The 13,459-nt window shown below is 38.8% G+C and overlaps 1 protein-coding gene and 1 long non-coding RNA gene across 3 annotated transcripts in view; one reads left to right on the top strand and one right to left on the bottom strand.

The window, feature by feature from the left end:
* Window positions 1-3,449: 3,449 nt before the first annotated feature.
* Window positions 3,450-8,660, bottom strand: LOC107708721 (ras-related protein Rab-39B-like). The gene is made up of 2 exons (XM_016513016.1): window positions 8,357-8,660; window positions 3,450-5,088 (listed from the first exon to the last, which is right to left on the bottom strand). The coding sequence occupies exons 1-2, from the start codon at window positions 8,569-8,571 to the stop codon at window positions 4,662-4,664; spliced, it is 642 nt and encodes a 213-aa protein (XP_016368502.1). The 5' UTR covers window positions 8,572-8,660; the 3' UTR covers window positions 3,450-4,661.
* A 4,122-nt stretch (window positions 8,661-12,782) lies between these two features.
* LOC107708720 (uncharacterized) overlaps window positions 12,783-13,459 on the top strand; it is a 2,200-nt gene continuing 1,523 nt past the window's right edge. Inside the window, exon 1 of one of the 2 annotated variants that reach the window (XR_001636400.1) lies at window positions 12,783-12,803. This is a non-coding gene — a long non-coding RNA (uncharacterized LOC107708720). The remainder of the gene's footprint in view (window positions 12,804-13,459) is intronic. The other variant, XR_001636399.1, reaches the window with a different exon arrangement.

Here is a 13,459-nt window from a genome sequence, read left to right as displayed (position 1 = left end):
TCAGATCTTTATTTGAATATTTATACATGTAAACACACTCCTTTAAATATTACAAAGGTAAAATAATCTAATTGAATCAACCCATCAGAATGTTAAATCCACAAGGCTTTTCGCACTGCATTTGACTATTTTTATATGTGTGAATTGTATTGGTAAATTTAGCCTTAATCCAACACATTAACTTCTCTCATTCTTATCTATTTCCCATCCCTGTAAACTTTGCATCCACAGCTTCCAACTTGTATAAAATTGCTAACATTTAGCACATTTAGGTCAGTGTTTTGTAAGTGTTTTCACCGTCTGATTTTCCTTCAGTAATTGCCATGTCTCAACCAAAACAGTTACTTTAGTGCATGTGTTTTATTAAGAAAAAAAAATCTATACAAATAAACCATGTTCTTGTAAGTTTTAGTGTTGGATGAAAAGTTGGACTTAATTACTCATTTCGTTGTTAAAGTTTATACACTGTCAGTTTTCTGCAACCTCACTCATATTTATCTGATGTTTTTCATCTGCACAATAAAGCTGTGAAAATGAGCAAGGGAACCTGATTGTCCTAAAGCACATGGATCAAAAGCAACAGAATATGCGATTTTTGTCTCATTTTCTGTGAGGAGAAGTCTCAAGTCTGCATATGATCAGCTTTGTTTACCTATATATGTGAGCCTGGAGCACAAAAGCAGTCTAAAGTAGCACAGGTATAGTTGTAGCAACAGCCAACAATACATTGTTTGGGTCAAAATGATCAATTTTACTTTTATGCCAAAAATCATTAGGATATTAAGTAAAGATCATGTTCCATGAAGATATCTTGTAAATTTCCTACCATAAATATATCAAAACTTAATTTTTGATTAGTAATATGCATTGCTAAGAACTTCATTTAGACAACTTTAAAGGCGATTTTTTTCATTATTTAGATTTTTTTGCATCCTCAGATTCCAGATTTCCTCGGCCAAATATTGTCCTATCCTAACAAACTATACATCCATGGAAAGCTTATTTATTCAGCTTTAGATGATGTATGAATCTCAATTTCAAAAAATTAACCCTGGTTTTGTGGTCCAGGGTCACATATTATTACAGAAGATAATTTGGCAGTTTGGGAGAATTTCACACTTGGTCTGTAAAATCTCTCTGAATTAGAGTATGTGTAGTATGTTGACCTGCGGTTAAGCCACACAAACCTTTAGCTTCCACCTGACATGTAAGTACATTGTGCCCTGCTGTTATTTACAATGCATTTAGCCGTACAGAAATGTATGTACAAACACACCCAGTAAAGCCGACGGCACATGATGGAACTAAAGACTCTCAGCAATGCTGCCTGCAAAACCTCTGTTCAGCAAGCATGACTGATGTGCTGGTGAGATGAGGAGTGCCGTTATATCTGTTATATCCTCTGTTGTGATCTGAAGCAGCACATGGTCTGGGTTACTCGTCAGATACAGTCAGTGCATGAGACACGATCCTGGTGTTATCCAGTTCAACCTCCAAGAAACACGATTTTTAGAGGTGCTTGTGGGCGGTTGCCAGAGCAATGCACTATATGTGGTCGTTTTAGCATTGCTATGCCCATTTAGTTCAGCTGGGTGAAGTACATAAATCTGCAGTCTTGCTAATATGGAGAACTGTGTGTATTGAGCATGTTTTGTTTTTCTCTACAACTCTGTTCCAATCTCTAGTGAGCTCAAAGTATACTTCGGCTTTTAAGTGTACACTAGAGTATGCATACAGTGAGAGTGGTGTAAAGCATGGTACAGGCATAGCCAGATTGCTCAGAGGTGGCAATACTCCAATGTTCTCCGAAGTTTTCACGTCAAAACTGTTGATACATTGGGTGTAAGGTGACGTCCGAACCAATGGAACTTCATAAGTGATTCAATTGTAATGCTACACATAGGTGGAAATTTGTTGTAGACTTGTTTGCATGCAGTGATACTCTAATAAGCACAGACAATACATAGCACCACAGATACTGGGTAAAATAGTCAATTTATTTCAATTGCTATTTTCCAGTATTGAATGAGATGTAGTTATATACAGTACATGTGCTGCAGCCGAAATATGGCATTTCAATGTTGCTGACTATCTTTTGGAACAGGCTTTGTGTCAGGAATGTATCATGCTGTCAAGGTCTGCAGATCACTAGATTTTAGAACAGAGCATATGAGACATGATTACACTGAATGTTGAATGTGCGAAATTACATTTGCAGACCCAGCGATCAGTTTGAGGGGAGGTTTAGGGTACGTTTAGGAAACGTTTTTCCTTTGCTTTTCAGAAGAGTTCTGTGCACAGACGTCAACAATACAATCGCCGTTCACATGGAATCAGTGAAAAGCACTACAGTTGCTGTATTATGCATGCCAGGCCAGTAGTTGGCGATGTCACTTTGTAAAGAAACTTGTGCAAGCCTATAGACTGAACACATAATACACATGCTCATGATGTCACCAGTGTTGCCAGACATATGATAATTATCGTATTTGTACGATAAGTTTGACCTCTGTACTATGTACAATCAATAATGAAAAAAATCCCATAATGTACGATAATTTCAGAATTTTGTGACACTTCAAACGATGGTAATTGTAATCATAGGGCTTATATACTCATACACGAAATCGGCTCATTACAGACTGCACTCATGCATACCTCAGAGTGTGTTAAGAATGCAGGAGGGTGCCCTGCTTCTTAAGCCAATGAGCACTATGTCGCGGTCCATGATGGCAAGAACCCCCTCAACATCTGGCGACACGCAGGCTTCCGATGACAGCGACTCAGATGTGGAGTTAACACCGTCGCGCCGCAACAGCTAAAGTCGGTCTGCACTGCACGCGACAAAGCGATGGTGTTAAAAATAATTTGCACTTTGTGTCAGTGCGTCATAAATAGAACGAGGCATCAGTTTACTGTCAGGGATGTGTTGTCGTGTCGTGTCACGCCGCATCCAGTGTAGACAGCGTCACTGATTATAATGGGTTCTATAGTATTTTTTCACGCCACTCGCGTCCGGTGTAGACACGGTGTAAGGTACGCCTAGTTATTTATCTATTATGGTAATTTGCAGGTCGTGTCAAAAAGTTGTTGGTCTAGATAAATAGCTGTATTCTTTACATTTGACTCGTCTACGATCATTTTCTTCCAAATACGATAATTTTGAGCTTCTGGTACGATACTTGGACATTTCCAATCTGGCAATGCTGGATGTCACCATTTTCACAAATTTGCATTTTTATAGTTTACATGGAGACAACAATGGTATTGTTTCCAAAAACATACACTTTGAAAGCCTTTTTCAAATGTGTTTTCAAGCCCAAATGCAATGGCCAAAATGCATAAAAAGTTCAATTTTTAGATGATAACAGTGTCGTGTAAAAAACACCTTAGGGGGCATTCACACAGAACGCGTCTTTGCATTTAAAAGCACAGGAATGGTTTAAAAAAAAAAGCACAGCACAGAATGCTCTTGAGACGCGCTTTTGAGATGTGATGCAATAATGGAAATAACAGAAAAAATCCAAACAGCAGAATAGATTTTTTTTAAGAAACAGGTTCTGATAAATAATTTCCATGCCAACTTGCTACTGTACACAAAAACTTGTAACGCTTGCTCCGCCTCCGGGGTCTTCTTATTGGTCCACTGTTTTGGAACTGATATTGATGAGCGGCGCTGTGTGTAAAAATTTAAATTCTTTTAACTTGACAGAGTTTTAAAACTCTGGCGCTGTAAAAGAAGCGAGTGCAGTGGTCATACACGTCCATCTAGCGTGTGTTTACATAGAAACACAATAGAAAAGTAGCACATTGGAATGGTAAAATGCGTTCTGTGTGAACGGCCCCTTAGTCTTGCCTTTTTACCTATAAATTATGTCTACCAGCCAGTTTTCACTTGTACATGTTCTTCTTATTTAAAGAAAATCAAAATTGGAGTTTTGTGGCTTTCAGTCCATGACTCTTATGAATATAGATGGCGTTTATGTGCTATGTGTAGTCCTAAAAACCTATTAAAAACACACACTTTACAGTATTTTGCTTCTGGGAAAATATTATGCTCTCAAATGCCCTTCTCCTAATACCACCAGCCACTGACTAGCAATAGGAAGTAGCATGGCTCATGGCACTGACATAAACTAATGGCTATTGGATATAGTTTTTTTAAGGACAAGCCATTTGTCCGTCTCCAACTTCCTGTTTCAATAAGGAATGTCAACACAGGAAAGAAAACCATGTTGTCAAGCCATTTTATCGGACTTTGAAGTATTTAAGTGTAGATAAGATTGCAATTATGATATGTTCTCTCTAAATGTTAACTGTACTATAGTAATAATGGTTAAAGGGAAAGGAGCAAACCAAATAAACCATATTAGCTCCAGAGGATGTGAAGTACAACTAGACTCTAAAATCCTTTATCCGCACGCTATCCACAAGAGTGCTGCAAACTTCAGAACATGATGTGATCTCCAACAATATGAAGTAGGGCCTGTCCATTCAAGCCCAAATATACTACACCTTTGAGAGGCTTGTACCATCAACCTCAGACAGCGACGAGATAAGAGCAGCAGTCCAGGCCTGAGGCAGTGACCATGATGCGACACGTTAGTGAAAGCGACGACCGACTGATACACAGGTGAGCGATTGCAGGTGGCTTGTGGGAGTCAGCAGTTGCAGCTCTTTTCTCGCTCCGCCTCTTCCTCGGCGGGATACAGAACTTTAGCGGTGAGGCCGCTCTTGACCCCATCCCAGCCGTCGCGCGTGGAGATCTCGCCCATCTTCATCAGCTCATAGATGTCCCGTGTGAGCAGCTCGAAAGCACGCTCCACGTTGCTGTTGCACTTGGCCGAAGTCTCCACGTAGCAGATGCCGAGTTCAGCCGCAAGCTGCTCCGCCTCGTCCCGCGTCACCTTGCGGTCGCGGCTCAGGTCGCTCTTGTGGCCGATTAGGATGTAGACCATGTGATGAGGCAGGATGTGCTCGCTGACCTCTCGGTGCCATTCTCGCACGTGATCGAAGGTCTTCCTGTTCGTCAGGTCGAAGACTAAGAGGCCGCCCACAGAGTTGCGATAGTAGGAAGTAGTGATGGACCTGATGGGATGAAGAAGATGATATATTTTAAAGACTCTTATAATTAAATGCACCAAATCATGGCTAGAGATTCTTAAAGGGGTCATCAGATGCAAAATTCACTTTTACATGTTGTTTGAACATAAACATGTGTTGGCAGTGTGTGTACACAACCACCCTATATTGATAAAAAACCCACCCCAGTGCTTTTTCTTTTAAAAAATCCCCCAAAATAATATCCCCTTTCTCAGATCAAGCCGTTCTCAGATTCGTGGCTGTGTGACGTCAAAGACTATAGAAATACAAAGACGGCTTACTCCTATACTTCTGAATGGGAGAATCTGCAATGCACAATATGGCGGGATAGTCCCGCCTTCTAAATGAAAGAGCCAATCATTGATTGGTAAATTCATTGCATCACTCCAGCGGCTGTTAGAAGCTCCGGTTCCCATAGAAACCTGAGGCTGGACCAGCCGATCCGCATGCACAGTCATAAGCGCGTTGGAGCTACGCATGTGCATTGGCTGGTCTAACCTGAACAATAAGCTTTTAAAACACTATTTGAGCATAAGAAACAACATTCATAGGGCAGTTCATTTCAGATTTTGTTGCTGATTTGAAATATGTAATCGCGAGTTCAGCGAGTAGTTTTCGAGATTTCAGGATTCCCCCATTCATTTAGATAGGACTTGGTCTTGTTTGAGCTGCCCAGAGGCGTTGCAAATATGGCCGCTGAGTGAACAGACTTTCCTTGAAAGGGACTTTGGTGACGTCACACAGACCCAGGCCCCTCCCATGATTGTTGATTGACACTGGTGTTTTAGCACAGACCCGTCCTGAGTGAGCTGTCATCAGTCCGCCATTGTTTGGACGCCGGAGCAAGAATGTCTCCTAAGCGATTGAGGTGTTTTGTTGTTGGATGTAATAATGAACATAGCAGTCGTCATTTACTCCCAACATATGATCCGCTGAAGACGCAGTTGTTTTTGAAGGGAATGCACCCCCAATCTGCCTAAATTAGTTTATGTTCGCATGAATCATTTGTGATTCAGCTTCACCTCCAAGTGAGTATAAGGTTTTTGTTTTTTTTTGTGAATATTTGCAAATCGCCCTTTCCTAATAATGTTCTAGTCAGCAAGTTTCATGATGAATGTCTCCTAAGTGATTGAGGTGTTCTGTTGTTGGATGTAATAATGAACATAGCAGTCGTCATTTACTCCCGACATATGATCCGCTGAAGACGCAGTTGTTTTTGAAGGGAATGCACCCCCCAATCTGCCTAAATTAGTTTATGTTCGCATGAATCATTTGTGATTCAGCTTCACCTCCAAGTGAGTATAAGGTTTTTGGTTTTTTTTGTGAATATTTGCAAATCGCCCTTTCCTAATAATGTTCTAGTCAGCAAGTTTCATGATGAATGTGGCTAAAGTTTACAGTCTCATGAGAACGGCTCATCACCCCACTGAAGAGAGGGGCGGGGTGAGTAGAGCTCATTAGCATTTAAAGGAACATGCACCGAAACAGCTCACAGTGAACAGAGCTGTTTTTGACAGAGTAAAAAGGGTGTTGTTTTACACTACCATTGAGAAATTTTAACCAAAATATGACATAGACTTTTCGTTAAAACTAAATCAATTTGTGGAAAATGGGCATCCGATGACCCCTTTAAATTCAATATTTTAAAAGGAATATTTTGGGTTCCATATAGGGTTGCAAAGGGGCGGAAAATTTCTGAAACTTTCCAAAAGTTCCGAAAATTCCTGGAAAGTTTCCAGAATTTGTGGAAAGTTTTGGAAATTTTCCAGAAATTTACAGCCTTTTTGCAACCCTAGTTCCATACTAGTTTGACAGCATTTGTTGCATTATGTTTCAACTCTTCCCTTGTTTTCTTGAAAAAAAAGCAGCAAATTTCAAGGTTTTATCACAGCACTTGTGATAAAAGTAAATGAGACCAATTTTTGGAGGATTTAGGAGCAGAAATGTGCAACCCGATCTCATGAGAAAATGTAATTTTACAAGATGGTGAATTTGTACAATCTACGAAATGTATGATTGAGATCGTACAAATTCATACGAATTTGCCAAAACGCAAAATAGTTAAAAGTTGCCATTAGATAGTGCTGAAAATGTGAATCTCTTGAAGAATTTTATAAAATCCCTTACATTATGTTTCTGTTAAAACTAGTGTATTGTTCGAGCTGTAAAGCTGTTTATATTATTATTACTGTTATTATTGAACCCAGAATATCCACTGAGCCTCCAATTGTATTTACTGCATAATACATAAAGCGTCTGGAAAACCTTGTGGACATTTCAGTGTAACTAAATTGATAGACGGATTTTGCAAGATCAAAAAAAAATTACATTTCAAGTATGAAAAATCAAATCATTTATAAGATTAAGCTGCAAAGTTGCATTTAAAAGAATAAACAACCTTGGAAAAATGTGAAATAAAGACAAAAATGTATCAGGAGGACAACATTAAACCTACAAAACAGTGTTCAGGAGGGCACTGCGGCTAGAAATGAATGCATTCCTTATTTCTTAGTTTATTTCACTGTGTGACAATAGCACTGGCACACATTCAAGCAATGTGTCCATCTATGCTATATACATTTTTACATCTGCAGTGGCGTGTTTTATCAGATGGACAGTCAGAAGCACTGGCCCCACTAGCCTATAGTCCGTAATCCGTCTTTACTGAAATTAATTTTAATTACACATTTAATCCTAATAGATCACATACTTGATGAGAATGTGTATGTCCAATTTTTCTGTGCATATCTATCATATGTGAAAATTAGACCAGTACTGTGTGTGTCTGATCATTCAGAATATAAAAACAAGACAGGCTTTTCCGCTGGTTGATTTGTATTTCATGAACAGTTCTTTAAAGCATTGAGGATGGATGTTTGTGCTTCGAAATATAGGGCAAACAGATCAGAGACAGCAGCAGGATCAGAGCCCATTAACAATAATAAACCAAACACATGCTCATCACAGAGTCCAAACAGGTGAGGCATATGATGCTGGAACAAATCAATGAGATGAGCCCGTTTAACTCCTTCATAAACAGTCCTGGGCCTGTGAACCGTATTACACGACACCCAGCAGGTAAATGATATATAAAATACTGATATAAAGGGATAAATATACGTGCTCTGCACAATATTACACAACCAATGGTATCACAAAATGTGATCAAATCATATAGTGATGCACACATTCTGTTTATAGCACGATGCATGGAGACATAGCCAACATAATACCAATAAAACACAAGACTAACCTGAATCTCTCTTGTCCGGCGGTGTCCCATAGCTGCAGCTTGATTTTAACGCCGGGCTCGATGTCCAGTGAGCGGGCGTAGAAATCCACCCCGACCGTCGGGTCCGCTGCATCGCTGTAGACGCCGTCCGTGAACCTCTTGAGCAAAGATGATTTGCCCACCGTCGAGTCCCCCAGTAAAATGATCCTGAACTGGTATTGCCATAAAGTATCCATGGCATGGCGAGTGCAGAGCTCCAGGCAGCCACGGGCTCAGAGACAAAGCGGTGTTTACATTGCGTGTGTGTGTGTGTGTGTGTGTGTGTGTGTGTGTGGAGGATGAAGGTGGGGCTGAGGTGGATGGGCTGCAGTCATGTGACGCTCACTCGCATCTCGCTTCTTCTGAATAATGAGTAACTACAGAAAATGGAGTGAATTACTTTCATGTGATATCTGGAGGAAGCGAAACCTGTTTTGCAGAATTGCATGTCGTTATATAACGCTCCCATTATATGTTATACGAGCAGGCCCGTCCCAGTCAGCAAATTTCCTTTGGCGCGGATCTGGCCCATATCAACAGCTAAAGTGTGGCCCAGATTAGTTTGTGTTCGCCGGCCCAAAACTGGTCCACATCTTTTTAGTCAGAACTGAACCTAAACAGTGCCATAACCCAACCCAGAGTGAGCCAAATAATAAAAACAGATGTGGCTGATATATGGACCTTATATGGTATTCTTATATGGCTGAGTTCTGTAAAGGGCTGATTGCCCTTATGTGGCCCACATGTGGCTGATAAACCAAATGCCATTATTTAACCACATTTACACCACACCTATTTTTTTTTTTTTTTAAATACCCATTACACAGTGGCCCTATTTGAGCACATTACTAAAATATTAAAGGCTGCATTTAACAACAGTTTTCTGTTTTCAATTTCTATTTATTTTTAGATACAATAACCAACGCTAAAAAAACAAACAAAAAAATTGTATGCAAACATATAAACTGCACATTTGCACATTGCACTTTTCTAGCAACAAGCTGTGGACACTGAATGACTTGCCTGCGGTAAAGGTAATGCTGTTTTACCGTATTTGTTCGATACAATTTTCGGTACGAATAAGTGTACCATTACACCCCTAGAAAACATTTAAAACACCAAAACTGCACTTACCTGCATAAGAATGTGTCTGGGCAAAGGCTGTTGTTGTAAATAGGGAGCTTTTTCATCATCTTCTTCTTTTCGATTGAAAGAGGAAGCAGAGCGGGAAATAACGGATATATTGTCAAAACTTCAGTAATCCACCAATAGGAATAAGAGAAGACACAAAGCAACCAATAGCATTGTTGAATGGGCTGAGATGTGGACTGCCACTGACCTGCCAGCAGTTTATATGTGTTTTTCCAAATAAAAGCCAAATGTTAACCATAAGTTAACATATTCCATGGTGTGCCATAGCCAAGCCACATATGGCTCTCAGTTGTGTGCTATCATCTGGACCATATACCTCAAAAAAATTGTCATCCAAAAGAAAATTCCCTCCAATTCTAAATCCATGGCAAAACATATACGGTTAAAGTTTGGCCCATATGTGCTCAGCCATGCCATACCTAGGCCAAATGTGACAGCTATCAGCCACATTTGGCCCAAACGTTCTCGCTATCTGTGTTTATGTAATATTTATAAATATGTATAAAGCAATAAGCCACGAGAAACGGTGAACTACGGGGGTTTTAGTAGCTACTAGTAAACAGTGCGTGAAGCGGAGTAATGGGGGTAAAGTCCCTGTACAGCAAGACCTCATGGTTTATTGCTCGTATAAAACAGCAATGCTAAAAAACAAAGTGTTTAATAATGAATAACATGTGTGTTTAATAATAATCGGAGTGAACAATTCATCCTCCGAAAAACAGTAGCCTTTAAGAATGTTGTTCATCAAAACATTATTACGCCTTGTTTTTATTATTATTATTATTATCTTGCTTCTGCTGGGCAAAAAAGGCAAATTGAATTGCAATTATGTCATTATAATTGTGTGGGTGTGATGGCATGGATATCAGAATCTGGTTTGTGTGCTTAATAATCATTGACAAGCTACCCAAGACTGCTGTAATAATCCAAAGTGTTCAAACACCAAACACTTGTTACAAAAAAACAATAGCATTATATTATGTGAACAACTGGCATTTAAAGGGTTACAATCCTACACTGTAAAATCCAATAGTTTAGCTTACTTAGATGTAATTAGTTATCTTTCCTTAGTTGTTATACTTACTAGGTTTTATTACGTTACAGCTACTTTCAAGGCAAATACAACAATTTACTTACTGTTTTGAGTGATACTTAAAATATTCAAGTAGCCACAAAGGAACCAATGATATTAATAAAGCAGTGAGAGGCAGCAGTGCACTAATATGTTGCTAATGTGCAACATAACAACAGAAGAAGAAGAAAAGAAAAAGAGTCGACTTTTCACCCATTTCCTCCATGTCTGCAGTTATCTTTCACTAGTTGCATTCACTCGTTTCCCAAAGTCATCTTGAATGCTGAATTCTCAATTCAACTGAAATATGTGAGAGAACATCACATAAGCTAACATCATAAATTGATGTTGATTTTCCTAAAATGTGTGTTTTTTTTCTTTATGCACCATTATAGTGATTAGCGTTCCCTTTGGTTGGATACTTGGAACTTTATTTATGTTACTATAAGTTTCTTCTTGTTAATGCAGCAATGCATCATGAAGTCAGAGTTACTTGATTTCAAGGGAAGAAAAGTAATAAATATGTTGCTTTCAGAAAGAGATCTATCTTCTCGTTAAAGCATTAGTGTATTTTTTTTTTTCATGTGTTTTTTTAATGAACCTTTTCAAATTTCATTTTTGCATAATTAGCTTGAGATGAGTAAACCTAAATGAAAGGATCAAGTACCTCCTACAGTTCGTCTTTAGTTACTAGAACTCTCGTGTAAGTAAACTATACTAACTAAGCATTTGTCAGTACAACATACTATTCATATTTCACTTTACTTAGTTTTTTCAAGGCAATCGGTTTGCATGCTTTTTTTTAAGTAAGCCCAACTAATTAGATTTTACAGTGTAGTATCCAAACACATGCATGAATTATGATCAGGACTGATTTCGTTTTTTCGATCCACTACGAGAGCTGCGCTGCGTGATATGGATAGGTGTCTCGCATTGAGAGCCAAATATCAGACCACATCGTGTAGCCGATGTATTAATTGATAGTGTTTATGAGTGTTTTGTGGTTACTGGAGATGATCTTGGCTCTGTCCGTGGTGCTGAAGTACATGTGCCGCCATTGGGGCTTCAGCGTGTCATGTAACAATCCCCAAATCCGGAATGTGCTTGTAAATACCATGTAATGTTACAATGGAGATAAAGCGCCTAATGGGGTTATCTTAATCAGCTGACCAGTATCCCACTAATCCTGATCACAGAATTCTCCCGCTATTCGTGTATGGCACAATCTATGGACAGATGGAATTAGCCATTACACAATCATGGGGTTTTTATTTTTTTTTGACTGTGTAATTTATTGGAGCGAACGGTTATAATTTTCAGCCAACGTGTGAAAGCAAGTCAGCTAGAACAGTGTTTCCCAACCGGGGTGCCGTCTGTCGAGAGCAGGGGTGCCGTGTAAAAAATCATTTTTTAATATTTTTAAATTGCTAAAATGTTCAAAAAAGCATCTATTATATAATATCCATTTCTGATGTCGCCAATAATTAGAGATGCACCGAAATTACCCCACTGTAAAATAAAAAAAACACTGAGTGAGCAAAAATTTGTGAGATAGCTAGTTATAATGGTAATTAAATAATGTTTACATAGGCTATGTATAAAAGCCTACATTAAAATCTGTCTGAAATTGGCCTACTGATTGCCACCATTGATGGACACATTTTTTTAATAATATTAAAAATATCTGTATGACATTATATTCTGCAGTTCTTCCCTGTTGTACCGAATATCTATACTTTTCAAATTATCATATCGAAGTTAGAAATTCAAATATTGTGACAAAATTAATTTTGGAGGGTGCCCCACGTTTGTTAAAATTTCCAAAGGGTGCCGCGACTAAAAGAAAGGTTGGGAAACACTGAGTTAGAACACGGGTTTAACAACAACAGCATGGTAATTACTTTATAATTTCAACGTACGTACATATTTTGTATTATTTCACATTGAACAAAAATACTTTTCAGTCGAATAAATAAAAGAAAGTCATCAGACACCATCAAAAATACATCCGATATGTCAGGAAAAAAAAACAGAACTACATTCTACAAATCAGAACTACATATCCCATCAAGCGTTGCGACCCAGCCATCTCATTCAACCAATCAGCGATGAGCCCGTTGACCAATCAGCGTTACGTTTCGCTGTATAAAAGCACGCGTCACACTCTCCTCTTCCTCTTTCAACCCGCGTTCTCAGAGGATGGAGGTGAGTTTTACACAATCCTGTAACACCGAAGATTGTATGCGGTGTTTTAACAGCTAGTTTTCATAACGAGTTTGTTTGATGTTACACCACTAGATCGTTTGTGAATCTCAGGCGTTCAGCGCAGGATGAGTGTTTATGGAGTTTAGTAGTAAGCGGGATGCAGTGTGTAACAGCGTTTGGCCTTCCAGTCTTTAAATATTAAAAATGACTTATTTGTTAACATTTATAAGGCTTCTGAATGCACTTTTGCTCTTGTGAGTGAGTGCAACGTTGTTTGCAGAGTAGTTTCCAAAAGCGGCGATATTTTAGGCTTTTTTGTCAGTTTTGTTTGCCTTGATTGTTCAATGGGTCTAGATTGCTTTTGTATATAATGTGGGAATAGGCTAGATGTACCAAAATGCCACGTCTGTAGCCTTGGGTACATTATGTAGTCAGTTGTGCCTCCATTGGTTTTTTTTATATGCTATAATCACTAAAAAGCTGTCACTCGCTTCAATTTATCGCAATCTCACGATTCTGTGATATGAAGCTCAGAAATGCAAATAATATCTTATTTACGTCGTGTCTATGTGTGGCGTTTAGCGTTCAGTGAATTCTGACTCTGTCATCCTGTATCTATTTATATATATATATATATATATCTCTTTATTAATATT

Source organism: Sinocyclocheilus rhinocerous, unplaced genomic scaffold, assembly GCF_001515625.1.
Source record: "Sinocyclocheilus rhinocerous isolate Xijiao unplaced genomic scaffold, SAMN03320098_v1.1 scaffold54, whole genome shotgun sequence".
Taxonomy (NCBI): domain Eukaryota; kingdom Metazoa; phylum Chordata; class Actinopteri; order Cypriniformes; family Cyprinidae; genus Sinocyclocheilus; species Sinocyclocheilus rhinocerous.
Note: the sequence above shows the minus strand (reverse complement) of the source record. Positions and strands in the feature narration are given on the sequence as shown.

Coding starts and splice junctions, on each gene's coding strand:
- LOC107708721 (XM_016513016.1), bottom strand. CDS start 8,571: ATGGATACTTTATGGCAATACCAGTTCAGGATCATTTTACTGGGGGAC. Junction 5,089..8,356: donor GCCGGACAAGAGAGATTCAG/GTTAGTCTTGTG, acceptor TCATCCCATCAG/GTCCATCACTACTTCCTACT.